This window comes from Anolis sagrei, chromosome 4 (genome assembly GCF_037176765.1).
Source record: "Anolis sagrei isolate rAnoSag1 chromosome 4, rAnoSag1.mat, whole genome shotgun sequence".
Classification (NCBI taxonomy): Eukaryota; Metazoa; Chordata; class Lepidosauria; order Squamata; family Dactyloidae; genus Anolis; species Anolis sagrei.
This window is the reverse complement of record NC_090024.1, coordinates 135,580,664-135,599,608: the sequence shown is the minus strand read 5'-3', so window position 1 is coordinate 135,599,608 and position 18,945 is coordinate 135,580,664. Positions and strand designations below refer to the sequence as shown.

The following is an 18,945-nucleotide window of genomic DNA, read 5'->3' as shown; positions in this document are numbered from 1 at the left end:
ATTTTAGATGAGTGATGACAGGGTAGAATGGCTTTAAAGTAATTTTTTTGGAAGAGGATCTAATTAATGACATCTTTTAACCAATGCATTGCTTGTAAGTAATGATGGAGCCATCCTTTATTGTCTGCCATTTTTCAGACATTTTTCTTCTTGATTTTTGTAGTTTAATAATGGTCTTAATATTTTTTTTAAAATAATAGCTTTTTTTGGAGAATGTGTGTTGAAGAGTGCTTCTAGATAGTTTGCATGAACTAGCATTTGGATTAAGAGTTACAACTTCAGATCCCTTCTTGCCCCAAGGTAATGCCGCTTATATCTGACATTTGATGTTCTGGGACATTCCCTGAATCTGGACTTCTCCAGAGGGGAGAGTCAGGTCTGCTGGTCATGTCCTGAATTATGGCTCAGTTGGTGAGTTTTCCTGGTATTATATTAACTTTGGTTACAGACACTAGTTTTTGAGTCAGTTGTAATACTACCATTGGGCAGCATGAGGCAGTTACCTTAGGCAGCTTCTTCTAGGAGTCAGGATAATACAGAAATTATTTATTTTTATTGTTAAATTTCTATTGCCAGAGAAATACTAAAAGTGCTTCTGAGATTTTTTTTTTCTTCCTTTGTTGTTGTTTATTCATTCAGTCACTTCCGACTCTTTGTGACTTCATGGACCAGCCCACACCAGAGCTCCCTGTCTGCCGTCGCCACCCCCAGCTCCTTCAGTCAATCCCCTCTTCCTTTTTCATTCCATTTTCTCCAATATCATTGTTTTCTCTAAGCTTTCCTGTCTTCTCATGATGTAGTCAAAATACTTCATCTTTGCCTCTAATATCCTTCCTTCTAATGAGCAATTGGGCTTTATTTCCTGAAGTATGGACTGGTTGGATCTTCTGGTTGGATCTTCTGGTGGTCCAAGGCACTCTGAGAATTTTCCTCCAGCACCACAATTCAAAAGCGTTTATAATAATAATAATAAAAAAATAAAACTTTATTTATACCCCACTCCATCTCCTCCTGGGAGTCTCGGTGCAGCTTACATGAGGCCATGCCCATCAGTTTATCTTCCTTCGCTCAGCCTTCCTTATGACCCAGCTCTCACATCAATAGGCTACTATGGGGAATTCCATTGCTTTAACTTTGTGGTTCTTTGTTGCCAGTGTGATGTCTCTACTCTTCATTATTTAATCGAGTGGTCATGGCTCTCCTCCCAAGAAGTAGACATCTTCTGATTTCCTGGTTGCAGTCTGCGTCTGCAGTAATCTTTGCGTCTAGAAATAAAAAGTTTGTCACTGCCTCCATGTTTTCTCCCTCTATCTGCCAGTTATCAATCAGTCTTGTTGCCAAAATCTTGGTTTTTTAATGTTTAACTGCAACCCAGCTTTTGCATTTTCTTTTTTCACCTTGGTTAAAAAATTCCTCAGCTCCTCCTTGCTTTCGGCCATCAAAGTGGTATCATCTGCTTATCTAAGGTTGTTAATGTTTCTTCTAGCAGTTTTAACCCCAGCCTTGCATTTGTCAAGTTCTGCACATCGCATGATGTGTTCTGCATACAAGTTGAATAGGTTGGGTGAGAGTATACGACCCTGCCATACACCATTCCCAGTCTTGAACCAGTCTGTTGTTCTATGGTCAGTTCTTACTGTTGCTACTTGGTCTTTATACAGATTCCTCAGGAGAGAGATAAAGTGATTTGGTATGCCCATCCCACCAAGAACTTGCCACCGTTTATTAAGATCCACACAGTCAAAGGCTTTAGAATAGTCAACAAAACAGAAATATATGTTTTTCTGAAACTCCCTGCCTTTCTCCATTATCCAGCGGATATTGGCAGTTTGGTCTCTAATCCCTCTGCCTTTTCTAAACGCAGCTTGTACATCTGGCAACTCTCTCTCTCCATGTATTGCTGGAGTCTTCCTTGCAGAATCTTGAGCATTACCTTACTGGCATGTGAAATGAGTGCCACTGTACAAAAGTTTGAGCATTCTTTGGCATTTCCCTTTTTTGGTATGGGGATATAAGTGGATTGTTTCCAGTCTGATGGCCATTCTTGTGTTTTCCATATTTCCATATTTTCCTCCTCAGCTGTCAAAATAATTGTGTCTGCATTAGTTCTTCTTTGGATGGCATGTAAAGAGTTAGAATATACTGTAGAACACTGTAGAATATAATATTGCCCTAGCTATGATGTTCATGCAATTTATGTGCAGAATATTATTGATGGTGGAAAATTAATTTGAATGTCAGTAGCTGTATAGTTCTCCAATTTTGCTCTGTGGATAAATGGATCTTTTTGTGGGTACAACTACAATGACCTTAATATAAGCAAAATAAAAATCGAGTTATGGTTACATTTCCAACATGCAGCACCTGTAGTTTCTGGATGTTACTCTAGGTGTCACTGTTCACCAATCCAGCAGAAAAATGCACAGAATGCTTCAATCTGCCTATTCTTGCTGTTGAAATGCAAGAACATACTTGGACTTAGGAAACAAATTGCTTAGGAAAAAAATTGCTTTAACATCTCAAAGAAGCTGCTTTGAATCAGAACTGTAACAGAATGGAAGAAAAACAAAGTCTTTGGAGCTTCAGAAAAGGAATCCTGCAATGCCTTCTTATTATCATGGTGTTTGCTTGGAAGCCAATTTCTGGACAGATTCGTTACTCCATTCCTGAAGAGATGCACAAAGGCTCTTTTGTGGGGAATATTGCAAAGGACCTGGGGCTGGACAGCAAGCTGATTTCAGAGCATGGACTTCGCATTGTTACTAGTAAAGGTATGATCCAATATTTTGAATTGAATTTCCACAATGGGTATTTACAGACTTTTGAGAGAATAGATAGAGAGGAAATCTGTGGAAAAGCAGAGATGTGTGTTCTAAAGTTCAAGGTTATTGCCGAAAGCATGTTAAAGCTTTATGTCATTGAAGTAGAAATTCTAGATATAAATGACAATGCCCCCTCTTTTCTGTCGATGGGATGGGAATTGAAAATTGGTGAAACATCTATCCCTGGATCCCAATTCCCACTGCCTGAGGCTCAAGATCCAGACCTGGGGACAAATTCGATTCAGGACTATATACTCACAGGAAGTAGTCATTTCTCCCTCGTGGTACAAAAAGGAGAAGATGATGTCAGACACACTGAGTTGCTATTGGAGAAAGCTCTAGACAGGGAAACACAGCCCGTTTATGATTTAATCCTGACAGCGACCGATGGGGGTGATCCAATCAGATCTGGCACATTGCAAATCCATATCAGTGTTCTTGATGCAAACGACAATGCACCCATTTTCAGCCAATCAGCCTATGAGGCAAGTGTCAATGAAAACATTTCCAAATGGACTACAATTGCTGTAGTACGAGCCACTGATCTGGATGAAGGAATCAATGCAGAAATAAAATACTCTTTCCAAAAAATCACAAAGAAAATATCTCAGATTTTCCTGTTGAATTCCACAACTGGAGAAATTGTGCTGATAGGAAACCTTGACTATGAAGAATCATCCTTATATGAATTCGAAGTACAAGCTACAGATGGGGGTGGGTTGAGTGACAGAACAAAGGTAGTGATCTTTGTGGTAGACTTAAATGACAATGCACCAGAACTAACAATGACATTTGCAATCCGTTCTGTCCCTGAGAACTCGCCCAAAGGAACAACAGTTGCCATTTTAACTGTACAAGACAGAGATTCAGGAGTGAATGGGCAGGTTACATGTTCCATTCCCAACAATCTTCCATTTCAGCTGAAGAAAACAGAAGATGATTTTTACACTTTAGTGACAGAGAGACGTCTTGACAGGGAAGAGGTGGCCGCTTACAATATTACAATTACAGCAGTTGATGAAGGGACTCCTCCACTCTCTACCTCTGAGATTATTTCACTGAAGGTCTTAGACACTAATGACAACCCTCCGCTATTTGTCAAATCAACTTACACATCTTATTTCCTAGAAAATAATCCAAGAGGAGCTTCTATCATTTCTCTAAAGGCACATGATTTGGACTGGGAAGAGAATGCCAGAATAACATATTCAATCACAGAAGGTCAAATAAGAGGGGCTCTGCTCTCCTCTTACCTGTCCATTAACTCAGAGACTGGGATTATCTATGCCTTGAACTCCTTTGATTATGAAGAGATCCAGGAGATTCAGTTCCTGGTCAAGGCTCAAGATGGGGGCTCCCCACCACTCAGCTCCAATGTCTCAGTGACCCTCTTCATTTTGGATGAGAATGACAATGCTCCAGAAATCCTCTACCCCTCTCCTCCCACTGATGGCTCCACTGGGATAGAGCTGGCCCCTCGTTCTTCCGAGCCAGGTTACCTGGTCACCAAGGTGGTGGCAGTGGATGCGGATTCTGGCCAGAATGCCTGGCTCTCCTATCAACTAACCAAGGCCACAGAGCCAGGGCTCTTCACTCTGGGACTCCACACTGGAGAGATCAGGACATCCCGATTCCTAATGGAGAAAGATGCTGTCAAGCAAAGCCTGGTGATTTTGGTGAAGGACAATGGGCATCCCTCTCTCTCTGCTTCAGCCACAGTCACAGTGGTTCTAGCCAACAGTATCCCAGAAACTCTTTCAGATCTGATCAGCATCTCAGCTCCAATAGATCCCCCTTCAGATCTTACCTTCTACCTGGTGGTTGCAGTGGCTTTTGTCTCCTGCATGTTCTTGACATTCCTCCTTGTTTTATTGGCCATCAAGTTGTACAGATGGAGAAAGTCACAGTTTTGTGAGAATGGAGGTGTGAATTTCAGTGGAGTTCCAGTTTCACAGTTTGTGGGAATTGATGGAGTCCGGGCCTTTCTTCAGTCTTATTGCCATGAGGTTTCTTTGACTTCAGGCTCTCGGAAGAGCCAGATTTTTTTTCCAATTGGAAGCTGCACAAATACCTTGACTCCACAGCAGGCTCCCAGTAACACAGAGCCTTTGTTAATAACAGATGAGTCAAATAACATTCAGGACAATGCAGCTGTCAATCAGGTGAGCACATACATTTCCATTTTATTTTAATATAATCAAAACAAGTGCCTTTTGTAGTATTCTGTGTTATTGTGGTTGTAGTGGTTTTTGTCTTCTAATTGCTCTTCTTCTCATCACTTCTTACTGGATACAAAATCTGCAGATGGTTTGACCTGCGGCCTATATTTATTTATTTACCATACTTATATACTGCCTCTTTAGCCCGAAGGCGCTGAGATAGGTGCTGGTATACATATCAGTACTATCCCATTCACATAGTTTGTGAAATTGGTTGAGTCTGGTTTTGTCTACCTTTCTAGCAAAAAACATTTAGTAATATTGGGACAAATCAACAGAATTGAGTAGTCAACAACTGGTCATCAGATGACTGATCACCCAATACAAAGGCTTCATAATATGGCAGCAGTGCTACATTTGGCTTAATTACCTCAGAAATCATGGCGGGAGAGATAAAGCAGGGTATAAATAAATATAACAACAACAACTGTGAAGTAAAGGGTATATATAAAGGATATGAACTAAAGGATAAGTCTTGCTCTGTGTTGCCACTGAAGATATGGAATGTTCTCCAGTCAGTGTCCATATTGGCTCTTTCAGTATTTACAATTCATACTTCACATAGAAGTATCTATATTTCAAAATTATAATGCTTAGAAGTAATTTTAACTGCTTCCCCTCATCCCTTGTAGTCTTGGGATTTGTTGTTCTATAAAGTAATTATAACTCTAATGCTATAGTTCAGACTCACCCAGGCTGTTAAGGCCTTTTTTGTTCTGCTGTATTTTCTATTAGTTTCTCCAGTTAGTTCTTATCTTTGGATAAGAACTTCACACTGTTATGTATATTCACAGAAAATTGTAAACCCTATTGAAATAAAGGATTTCTCATGCTAGAATACACTGCAGGATCTAGAAAATGCCTAGAGAGTAGATATTTTGTCGGATCTGAATTAACAAAATGGTAGATGCTGGAGGCATGTTGTATTGAATTTATATTCCCGAGTCTTTCAGATTTTCGCTCAATAATGATCTGTCAGTACGTTACATATTTACATAAATTTTCCAATAGGAAATAAGATATTTGAATTCTTGGTTTTTGAAGATGTATAACATTTGTTCAGTTATGTGCAAGCAACACATGCTCACAATAGCCCCCAGTATGAGACAGGAAGTTTTCATCTGTAAATCTCCTTTCAGATATCACTTTCGACCTTGAGGTTCCAGTAACTTTTGTCTCCTGCTTGTTCTTGACCTTGCTCCTTCTGTTACTGACTGGTTGCATAGTATCAACTTCAGTGATGTTCCTGTCTCATATTTTGTAGGGATCGATAGAGTTTGACCATGTCTTCAGTCTTATTGCCATGAGATTTCTCTAATTACAAATAATCCTTAATCATACTTGTGAGATTAAGTATCCTGTCGTTGTTCCTCGAGATCTTAATAAGTGTAATGTAGATCCAGTCATTCTCCAGATGAGTTTTATGTGTTTATGTGTCATAGCAATGACAAGCAAACACTGTTCTCTTCTTTTAGTGAAAGTAAGATCTTGTGCATTTATTTTAAAGTAATATGGATAGATTCATCTAAGTACAATGAACTCCACTGATATGGAAACCACTACTGATGTACTGTGATTATAGATTGTTTTAAAGTCTGTGGTCCAGAATTAATCACAATGTATCTCTCATTTACTTGGATGGGAGCAAAATAATGTGTGAGTTCAATGATCTGATTGGCTGAGTTGGATTCACTGTAAAAAACATCACCTCTTGGGGACTGTGCTTATTCAATATGAGAAAGAATTATGTTGCTGCTATGTAATGAAAAAATCCATACTATTTATTCATTGTTCACCAGAGAAAACATGTTAGATAGGAAAGACTGGGTTTACTGCATATAACATTTTTGCACAGTGGGATAACTGCTGATCATTCTGAGTTCAACCAATCATTCTGAGTTCAATTTTAAAAAAGAAACAATGTCAAATATCAACAGGGTTAATTACTTTACTTAAGCTGTACATTAGATCATGGAGAGTCATTTAAGTGATGTAGGAATATTGACAAGCAAGATGATGATAGGATACAAGCAACTGATACAGGCAAAGTATGGGCAAAGGTGGAAGGAGGCCAGGAGAAAGGTGGGATAAAGTTACCTAGAAAAAAGATATTCATTAGTCTTAAACATAAGAATTACAGTTCATAAAAAGGACGATTGGATACATTTCTGTATTAAAGGGTAGTCATAGTGAGGAAGAATAAGAAATGCTTGAACCAGTCCATAGTACTAGCCAAATCTTCAGTGTCAGTTCTTTAGTTTTAAAATGTCTGAACAACTTTAGTCTGTTACTATAGTCTTAGACAATTCATACTTGTTGTAGATTTTCCACCCTGCTTATTCAATAGCTTAGTGATAGTAGCACTATCAAAAACTGAAAATGATTGGAAATAAGGAAGCTCGGTATTTTTTTAGCTTACAAATGCAGAACTGAACTCTAAATCATGCTGGTGACTGGATAGAGTAAAAGAAAAGGAGCAGTCTGTGATCAAAAGAGTGAACTAGAGATCAAAAGTGTGGCATTTGTTTATAGTTTATATATATCAAAAGAGTTCTGGAAAACAAGATGTTGAAATGCAAGGGAAATCTGCCTAAAATTGCATTAATATTATCACAGCAATATGCACCTGAATGTTTGAACAGAATTTTGTCATCTATAATTCTGTAGTTCTTAAAGACTATGAACAAGAAATATGCTTTATATGTTGGAAGCACATCTAACCATATTCATAAGTCTGTATTCAGGGCAACAAAAACTGCATTCTAGGCCTGACCTTTTGATATCATTATATACAAGTTTCCACCATCAACAGAGCTATAGTCCTTGAATTGTAACAGGAAAGAGGGACCAAAGTTCTCTTGGTTATTATGACGGCCTCTTATTGTGGTGGTTATCATTGCTGTTGTTATCTGCCTTCAAGTCATTTCCAACTTATGGTGATCATAAGGAGGTTTTCTTAGCAAAATTTATTCAGAAGGAGTTTGCTTTTGTCTTTATCTGCAGATGAGAGAGAGTGTGACTTGCCCAAGGTCACCCAATGGTTTTTCATGGCTGAGCAAGTATTCAACTGCTAGTCTCCAAAATCATAATCAAATGCTCAATGCTCTGAGAGATTATTATTGGGCTTATATAAGTAACTATATTCTGTGTAGTACATAAAAGCAAATGAATACTTTACCCCATTTCATGTTATTATTTTTAATGTCTACACTTTCATCTTCCATTGAAACAATTAATCAAACTGTGCCACTTCTATGTTTCACTGCAAAAACATGTTTGCTTGTTCCTTACTTAGTGTTATACATGGTCATTTTAAATACCTGTAGAGATTCATATAGATAGAAGATGAAGCAAACTTGTTTTCTGCTGCTCCAGAACATGGGACCTAGTCCACTGAATTTAAATGATAAAAAAGATTCTTACAAAACTTTTGAAGATGTTCCTCCTGGTAAAAATTGTTCAGCAATGGACCACACTACCTTGGACGTGGGTGGAGGTTCCTACATTGAGGTTTCTAATGAGTGTTATCCCAGAAGACTATAGATGTGGATTTCTGTACTCCAAAGTGTTGACCTACATGAGCATTGGGGTATCTTCCAATTCTATCAATCATTGATTGAATTGACACTTGCAATTTCTATTAAAGAATGCATTTTCACACACTAGTGGTTCCAGCTTTGCAAGTGAGAACAGACACTATTCATTTTAGCTATAAATGCAGACATCTGCAGATAATCTTAATAGTATTGCTTGAATTGTCACCCATAAAGCCAACTTTTGGATTCACATATCTAGATTTCCACATTATTTCGAATGGAATGTGGAGACTACTCTTGCAATTCTCCATCTAAACCTCTTAGTGTCACTGTTGACCAGCATACATCAACATCCGTAGATGTTTTCACCACAGTGTTGTACGGCTCTCAAACAGAAAACCACAAAAGCAGAGCTGCTTGCGATGAAAATAGGTTCTTCCTGATATTTTCTTTATCCCGATAATAAATTTGTTCAAAATAAATGGAAGAGGAACTATTTTGTCAGAGTCAAATGGACAGAGGACCAAACAATAATGGCTGCACACTTCCAAGGCAAGTACTGCTTCTCTTACTATTCTCTTTTCACTGCCGGGCTGCCCCTGAGCAGATTCGTTATTCAATCCCAGAGGAGATGGCAAAAGGATCAATTGTAGGAAATCTTGCCAGGGATTTGGGACTGGATGCTACAGAATTAATAAAACACAATCTCCATGCTGTCTCTGTGAACAAAATGCAGTATTTCACTATCAATGCAAAGAATGGAAATCTCTATGTAAATGACAGGATAGATAGAGAAACAGTATGTGGAAGAATGCCTCTCTGCCTAATTAATTTTGAGGTGGTGATTGAAAATCCTTTAAATGTTGTTCATATAACTGTAGAAATTCAGGATATTAATGATAACATCCCACATTTTTTGAAAAGCCATATTAAGTTGGAGATACTTGAATCCACTTCACCAGGGACTAGATTTCTTCTAGGGAAAGCAGAAGATCCTGACATAGGAATGAATTCTCTTCAAAATTACCACCTTAACCCCAATCCTTTTTTCACTTTGGCTGTTAAAGAGGGGCAGGATAAAAGTAAATTTGCAGATTTGGTACTGCAGAAAATGTTAGACAGAGAAAGTGAACAAGCAATACAATTAATTCTTACTGCCATAGATGGTGGCGAACCAAGAAAAACGGGCACTGCTCAAATACTGATTAATATTACTGATGCCAATGATAATCCACCAGTCTTCACTCAAGAGATTTATAGGATGAGTCTAGCAGAAAATGCTCCAGTTGGATCTTTTATACTTCAGGTTAAAGCTTCTGACAACGATGAGGGTTCCAATGCCCAAATAAAGTACTATTTCAACAACATGCCAGAGAATGCAAACAAGAAATTCAAACTGTCTGAAAATAATGGAACAATTACTCTCATGAGCCCGTTGGATTTTGAGGAAACTTATGAATATATTATGACAGTCGCAGCAAAAGATGGAGGTGGATTAGAAGCACATTGCAAAGTTGAGATAAAAGTTCTTGATGAGAATGACAATTACCCAGAAATAAACCTTGTTTCCTTGTTTAGCCCAGTTCTGGAAGATTCCTTACCTAGTACCTTGATTGCTCTGATCAATGTAAATGATCAAGATTCTGATGAAAATGGAAAAGTAACATGCTATTTAGGAAAGAATCTGCCTTTCAAGATCCTGCCATCATCTAATAATTACTACAAACTGGTGACAGACAGTCCGCTGAACAGAGAAAAGATTTCTGAGTATAACATTACAATCACAGCCACTGACAGAGGAACCCCTCCTCTTTCCACACACAAAATCATCTCCCTGCAGATCTCTGATATCAATGACAATGCCCCTGCTTTCGAGATATCATCCTACAGCATCTATGCACCAGAAAACAATCCATCTGGTACTTCACTTTTTACTATTAAAGCCTCTGATCCAGATGTAGGCCTAAACTCACAGATCACGTATTCCATTTTCAACAGCAACGTTCAAGAGCTCCCCATCTCTTCCTATATCTCCATTAACTCTGTGACTGGCACCATCTATGCCCAGAGATCCTTTGACTATGAAGAATTCAGGGAGTTCCAGCTTCAGGTGAAGGCCCAAGATGGAGGATCTCCCCCTCTCAGCAGCAATGCCACGATCAGGGTGTTTATTCTGGACCGCAACGATAATACGCCTCGTATTCTGTCACCTTCCTCAGAAGCCAAGGGATCCACCTTGTTTGAGATGGTGCCTCGTTCTGCTGAAGAAGATTACTTAATCACTAAAGTAGTGGCAGTGGATGCTGATTCAGGACACAATGCCTGGCTCTCCTATCATCTAGTCCAAGCTACAGAGCCAAGCCTCTTCTCGATTGGATCGCATACTGGGGAGATCAGGACAGCCAGGGCCTTTATGGAGAAAGATGCTGTGAAACAGAGGCTGGCAGTGGTTGTGAAGGATAATGGGCAGCCTCCTCTCTCAGCCACCACCACCCTGAACCTGGTATTTGCTGAGAACTTCCAAGAAGCCATTCCAGAAATGAAAAACCAGGCAAAGGACTCTGAGACTCAAGATGATCTCCAGTTCTATCTGGTGGTGGCGTTAGCTGTGATCTCCTTCTTATTCCTTTTGACAGTGATTTTGGCCATTACTATGAAAGTCCGACATTCAGGGAATCCTCAATTTCTGCAGTGCTTTGACCCTGTTCCCTTTTCAAAGGCGGGTGCCATCTTTCCCCCTAATTTTGAAGATGGGACTTTGCCTTATTCCTATCAGCTTTGCCTCTCCTCGGAGTCACAGAGGAATGAGTTCACCTTCCTGGCACCCAAAGTTCAGATTGCAGACAATTTTCTTTGTGGTAACAAAGCTGGAGTGCCCTTCTCAGGCAACAATGAAAACAATTTAAATCCTGAGTTGAATGACCAGGTATGTTGTTCATATTATATGCATTTTAACAACCTTGTAATAGCAAATTTTCTAGTCATGCTCTTAGTTTGCTATATTTTTGTTTTCACAAAATCTAAACATTTTGGTAATTCATCTGCATGTTTTAACCCTTTCATGTTTTAGATATTCTTTCTTGGTCTTGCTTATTGAGGCAATTATGCCTTTGGTAAGCAGTCCAGAAAAAGCTTTACTCTGAAAACTAGTTCACCACAGAAATATTTTTAAGAAAAACATTGTAAAATAGAAATGATCAAATGTGGCATGATCATCTCTCTGAGTAGAGCACCATTTTTTCCCATTGTGAAAGGTGAGGGCCAAGTGGTCTAGATCAAAGGTGGGAAATGTATTGCCAAAAATGGGAAATGTATTGCTCTCCAGATGTTTTTGGACTGCAACTAGTAGCTATTAGGGCTCCTAGGAAATGCCAGCACTTTGGGATAGAGGATATCATCCCCACAGGGCTCAGAGACAGGGCTCAGAGAAGTTCATGGGTTTCTAATAGGCCTTGGTGGTCCACAGACAAACCCATAGCTTTATAGATTTACACCTGCCATTAACTTCCACAATTTTTTTGCATTCATAGTTGATTATACCAATGTGTAATTAGGTAAAAATGACATAGCACAATTATCTAATTTCATCAGAACATGGACTAGTGGAAAGCACAGAGATCCAATTGATCATAGACTTCATTTCTAGAATTCTTTGTCAGCTTATTATAGACTAAGAACTTAAGAATGTAATTTCTCCTTCCTCGACCCTCCCAAAACTTGATGGAAAGTTCATTCAACTGTGCTCCAAACATCATCATAATGGCTCTCCTTTTTCTCTTATAGCTGATGCTCAGTAGGTAGAAGGGGTAAGTTACAATCATGACAGCAGTGTTGAAATTGTGACTACGCAGAGATTGTGAATACCACACAGTTATCTAACCACAACTGTTTTATATTCACACTTACTACTTTGAAACTGTTGCCATAATTTAGCCTCCAACCAATTTTACTGGTCATCATGAGGGAGGGATACTCTGCCGACAACCAGATGATGTTTACTTCAGGATTTGGTTTTTTTTTTAGGGGGGGGGGGGTGGATTGCACAAGGATAAGTTACTACAGGATTCTAGCCATCACATATGTGTTTTTGCGTCTGCCTGTGGACAATACAGAAAAAATACAGCTTTATATTTCCTGAATCCCCTCCAATGTAGTTTTATGTGTAGAGTAGAGGATTTACTCAATGTTTCCATTCCCTTGCCATACTAGATATACATATGCTTGACATCTTGTTTTCATCGGATTTGCCAATTAAACGTTCTTTAAAAATAAATATGTGAATCAAATGTATGAAACATAGTTGTATTTGGGCATGGTGAATGGCAGAATAATATAATCATAGATGTGGAAGTAATGCCGAGAACCATTTTGTCCAACCCGTCAGGGCAGATGTGAATATCTAATCTCTGCTTGATAACCTCCAATGAAGGAGAGTTCACCATTGTTCAAAAGGGGCTACCATTTTCTTTTTCTGAGGTGAGATTGTGGGACTTCTTCAGGATCTCACAGTTCCAGAGAGATTTGAACCCTGGTCTTCTAGAGTACTAGACCAACACACCAACCTCTGTACCACTCCTCCTACCACTGAAAATCTCACAGGGAATTCCCACCACTACTGTCAGGTCTCTATTGGGGCTCAATGCTGTTTAACACTCATCGATGAACTCTTGGGCCAGGTTGGTGTCATGGAGTGACCAAGTACATTAGTTGTACTGAAATATGTGATATGATGATATTTTAGGTGGAAAGGTTATTGTAAAGAATGGTGTTCCCTTTCACATAGATTTTGCTTTGGTGTAGAATCTCACAATTTGTGCCCTTTTACAATACTTTAATTTCCTGAGGAACCACCTTGTAACTACTGCCAGACTTTTCACTTGCTCTCAAACAGGTGTTTTCAGGTTCCTTCTTCCTCTGGATTTACATCCACTTCTCTGCTTGTTCACCTCTCCAGGCATTATTTCTCAGTTGTCTTAGTGCAGTGGGTCTTGACCTATGGGTCCCCAGGTGTTTTGGCCTACAACTCCCAGAAATCTCAGCCAGTTTACCAGCTGTTAGGATTTCTGGGAACTGAAGGCCAAAACATCTGGGGACCCACAGATTAAGAACTACTATCTTAGTGCAATGTAATAATACACACTTCCCTTATAACATACACCCCTCAGCTCTGAGAAATACAAAGCAACCAAGTATAGAAATACACAGAAAATTTAAATGAGCAACAACCTCATCATTAATCATTGCTGTTTTAATTAATGCTATGTATTGGTTTTAATGATGGTTTGTATTTGATTGTGTTTATATATTGTAATTGTGATGTAGCAGCCTTTTACCATTTCTAATGTAAGCCATCCTGAGTCCCCCTTTGGGGGTAGAGAAGAGACGGGGTACAAATACTAGAAATAATAATAATGAATAATAAATTAAAACAACAAGCTAAATATCAAGCAATGGGGAGATCATGATCCTGATTTATACACTGGAAGTGGCAACATTTGCAGTTGTTCCATATGTCACTAACATTAGTGAGAGAGTGGCAATAAAATGAAATGAAGGAGCACTTCCTAAGCATTGTTGTCATCATGATGTCCAAAGAAAATTGAATGCACAATGGAAGGGAAACATTTCTTTGTTATATTTTGAAATATTGTTAATCCCTTTTATTACACTCTGTCTTTCCCCCAACATTGAGACAATGGCAGCTTACAATTTTAAATAAGTACAATGCAAGTAAAAATATATAGATAATGTTGATTCAACATTTAAATATTTGCCTGCCACCAATGGACAGCATTTGGTCTTCCTTGGAAAGGAGTTCCAGAGCTAAGAAGCAGCCACAAAATGTTCTATCTTATGTCCCCACCAACTGTACCTATGAAATTGGTGGGGCTGAGTAGGGCCTCTTGTGAGGAGCTCATGGTCCAGACAGACCCACATTGGGAGATAGAGCCCTCTCCTAAGACACAGTGGAATACAGTGAAAGTCTGCAATCAAGGTGGCTATAAGTTGATAGTCAGAGAACCTCAAGATAAAACAACATAGATAACAATGCAAAATTTCTCTTATCTGTTCTACAGTGCTTGGGTTTTGATGTACATAAAATTATTTCCAGACACAACATGCCAACATTACAGCCACATATAGCTGGTTCAAGAAGGATTCTGCCATAGTAAATATTTTTGTAATAAAGGTGCCACAATACTCCTTGTCTACCATCCTGTGCACAGTTGCTATCAGTTCTTATATTGTGTTGTCAAAGGCTTTCATTGTTAGAATCACTGGGTTGCTGTGAGTTTTTCGGGCTGAATTGTCATTCTCTCCTGCTGTTTTGTCTGCATCTGTGGCATCTTTTGATACCGACCCTTAGTTCTTATATTAATAAGCCTTGACATGGATTAAAAAAAAAACTCTTTAAAGATATACAGCCATAATTTAACAACAGCAATGGAAGAAAGCAAAAGACAGAGGAGGCAATAATTTTGGCGAACAGATGTCTCACACTTGGTTATTGTGAACACATTGTATGGTCACAACCAAGCTGTTTTCCCCATTTGAAATGGATTAAGATTGCCTTGTAGTTCTCAGTTATATCCTCTGGGTGTCATACTTAAGCCAGCGTGGAAGCCAGACAGAAACAGAAAGGATGAAGGAAAGGGATGGATGTTTCCTACAGAATGCTTGCTTCATCATCACTCTGCAGACTGGAAAACTGGAGTACAGAGGCAAAGCAAGCTTGCCGAAAGGGGGGAATAAAACAGAAGTCTACAAAAATCAAGTGGAAAGGCTGGTAACTGCTTTTTTTCAAGGCTTTCCTGCATCCTGGTGAGAATTTGATTTTTTAAAAAGAAGACATGTTTCTTCATAGAGATAATTGCTGCATTCTTTTGGGCATTTGATCTGATTCTTTTAAAAGGAGGACTAGTGTGCTGTAGGGCAGGATGGACAGAAGACAGGAAGAGAATGGCTTGGCACTCGCAAGGCAAGTACTGCTCCCCTTACTGCTTTCTTTGTCCTGCTTGGCTGCCCCAGAACAAATTCGTTATTCGATCCCCGAGGAGATGGCAAAGGGTTCCATTGTGGGGAATCTAGCAAAGGATTTGGGATTGAATGGCAGAGAATTAGCAAGGCGTAATCTACATGTTGCCTCTGTGAACAAAATGCAGTATTTCACTATTAGTGCAGAGAATGGAAACCTGTGTGTAAATGACAGGATTGACAGGGAGGAAATATGTGATACTGCTCCACTATGTCTGGTTAATTTTGAGGTGGTGGTGGAAAACCCTGTAAATGTTTTTGATATCAATATTGTTATACAGGACATTAATGACAATACACCACATTTCCTTAGTAGCATAATCAAATTGGAAATAATTGAATCAACTCTACCAGGTACCCGATTTCTTCTTGGGAAAGCTGAAGACCCTGACATTGGGATGTACTCCATCCAGAATTATCAACTTAGCCCCAATCTGTATTTCACTTTGGATGTTAAAGAGAGTCAGGATGGTAGTAAATTTGCAGATTTAGTGCTTCAAAAACCACTGGATCGAGAAAGCGAAGAGACTCTTCAATTGATTCTAATAGCCATAGATGGAGGAGATCCAAAGAAAACAGGGACTGCACAGATATGGATTAACATCACTGATGCAAATGACAACCCACCTGTTTTCAGTCAAGAAATCTACACAGTTAGTGTGGAGGAAAATGTCCTAGTTGGGTCCCTTATATTCCAGCTTGTAGCATCAGATATAGATGCCGGTCCATACGGCCAAATCAGATACCATTTCAGCAACATACCACGGAATGCAAACAAGAAATTCAGGTTGGATCCAGTCGATGGCACAATTATACTTATAGAACATTTAGATTTTGAGGAATCCAAAGAATATACAATGACAGTAGCAGCAAAAGATGGAGGTGGATCAGTGACACATTGCAAAGTTGAAATAAGGGTTCTTGATAAGAATGACAATTATCCTGAAGTAAATCTGGTTTCCTTCTTCAGCCCAGTCTCGGAAGATTCTGGGACTGATACCTTAATTGCTTTGATAAATGTAAATGACAAAGATACTGGAGATAATGGAAAAGTTACTTGTTATTTACAAGATGATTTGCCCTTCAAGATTCTTCCTTTCTCTAATAATTACTACAAGCTTCTAACTGATAGTCCCCTGGATAGAGAAAGAACTGCTGAGTATAATATCACCATCACAGCCACAGACAAAGGAACCCCTCCTCTTTTCACATACAAAACCATTACCCTGCAAATTTCTGACATCAATGACAATCCTCCTACTTTTGAGAAATCTTTCTCCAACATCTATGTGCCAGAAAACAGTCTAGCTGGTGCTTCCATTTTTACTATCAAAGCTTCTGACCCAGATACAGGCCCAAACGCAAAAATCATGTACTCCATCCTTAACAGCAACATTCAAGAGCTCCCCATCTCTTCTTATATCTCCATTAACTCTGAGACTGGAACCATCTATGCCCAGAGATCCTTTGACTATGAAGAATTCAGAGAGTTCCAGCTCCAGGTCAAGGCCCAAGATGGCGGATCTCCTCCTCTCAGCAGCAATGCCACACTCAGGGTGTTTATTCTGGACCGCAATGATAACACTCCACAGATCTTGTATCCTTCTCCTGAAAGCAAGGGAGCTAGCTTGTTTGAGATGGTGCCTCGTTCTGCTGAGGAAGATTATCTAGTCACAAAAGTGGTGGCAGTGGATGCAGATTCTGGACACAATGCCTGGCTCTCCTACCATCTGGTCCAAGCTACGGAGCCAGGCCTCTTCACCATTGGATCTCATACTGGAGAGATCAGGACAGCCAGAGCCTTTTTGGAGAGAGATGCTGTGAAACAGAGGCTGGTGGTGATGGTGAAGGACAGTGGGCAGCCTCCTCTCTCAGCCACCGTCACCCTGAACCTGGTGTTTGCAGAGAACTTCCAGGAAGCCCTTCCAGAAATGAAAAACCAGGCAAGGGACTCAGAAACTCAGGATGACCTCCAGTTCTATTTGGTCCTGGCCTTAGCTGTGATCTCCTTCTTATTCCTCTTGGCAGTGATTTTGGCCATTATGATGAAAGTTCGGCAGTCAGGAAATACCCAATTCCTGCAGTGCTTTGGCCCTGTTCCACATTCAAAAGCTAGTGCCATATTCCCTCCTAATTTTGAAGATGGGACTTTGCCTTATTCCTATCAGCTTTGCCTCTCTTCAGAGTCCCAGAGGAATGAGTTCACCTTCCTGACTCCCAGTGTTCAGATTGCAGACAATCTTCTTTGTGGTGAGAAGTTAGCTGTGCCTCTCACAAGCAATGGAGAAAAGAATTTAAATTCACACATGGATAATGTTGACAAGGTATGTTATTATTCATTGAAGGATTCGTTCCTATCACATTTTTATTGACCTCACAATAATAACTTTTTACAATATAAGTCTAATTTACTATCTGAGATCAGTTCTGCTATTCTACTAATTGAATAATTTTTCAGGTATGAGGCTTAAAGGACCTAATACTAAGCAAAACTCTCCTTATAACTCAGTAAAAATGTTTAGGGCAATGATGACATGTTCAATCTGGCACTGGATGAGTTCCAGATCAGAGCAACCACAGGCTACAAAAATTGAGTCACTGGTAAAACAGACTAAGGGGTTCATATTTCTAGATGTCGTTATGATTATATACTGTTTAAAACATGTAAAAGTTGATAGGATTCTGATTTTCATTCAAGGCCTATAGCCAATATTTATCAATGTAGGTCAATACTGGGTTGTTGTAGGTTTTTCGGACTATATAGTAGGCCTGGGTAACAACGGAAAAATTTGTTTCTAAAATCGATTTGTATTTGGGGGGTTTTTTTGTTTCGATATTTAAAATAATTACAAAATTTTCCTTTTAAAAAGTTCGATATTTACGAAATTTCGTAAATGGTAAAAAATTAACGAATTGATTTCCGAAACAATAACAAATCGATTCGTTAATGGCGGACGCGACCGCGAAATACGCTAAAAAACCTCCAAAAACTTCTGAAGCTTCCCTCTCCCTCTGTTGTTGACTATTGGTGTGATATTATAATTTTTTTTCACTAATTAAACCATAAAACTGGCCCAGTCATGCGGAAATAATAATGAAACGACCTCAAAACAATAACGAAACGAATACAATATCGAAATACGAAGCATTTACAAAACGTTTTTGAAAATTCGTTTTTTTAATAATTGCTCCAGAATGGTTCGTTATCGTTTTGTAATTGAAAAAAATAACGAATTATTAACGAATTACGAATTAACGAAACGAAACCGCCCAGCCCTACTATATAGCTATGTTCTAGGAGCATTATCTCCTGAAATTTCACCTGCATCTATG

The 18,945-nt window shown here is 39.1% G+C and overlaps 1 protein-coding gene across 20 annotated transcripts in view; it reads left to right on the top strand.

Moving 5' to 3' along the window:
* LOC132774269 (protocadherin gamma-A4-like) overlaps window positions 1–18,945 on the top strand; it is a 393,640-nt gene that overhangs the window by 117,509 nt on the left and 257,186 nt on the right. The window contains exon 1 of one of the 20 annotated variants that reach the window (XM_060774208.2): window positions 2,476–4,984. The exons of 17 other annotated variants lie outside the window; for them this stretch is intronic. In XM_060774208.2, the coding sequence (XP_060630191.2) occupies window positions 2,555–4,984 (2,430 nt within the window). In that variant the 5' untranslated portion in view covers window positions 2,476–2,554. Of the gene's footprint in view, window positions 1–2,475; window positions 4,985–8,970; window positions 11,504–15,237; window positions 17,937–18,945 lie in introns of those variants that run through there. 2 more of the 20 variants (XM_060774205.2, XM_060774225.2) reach the window with 2 other exon arrangements.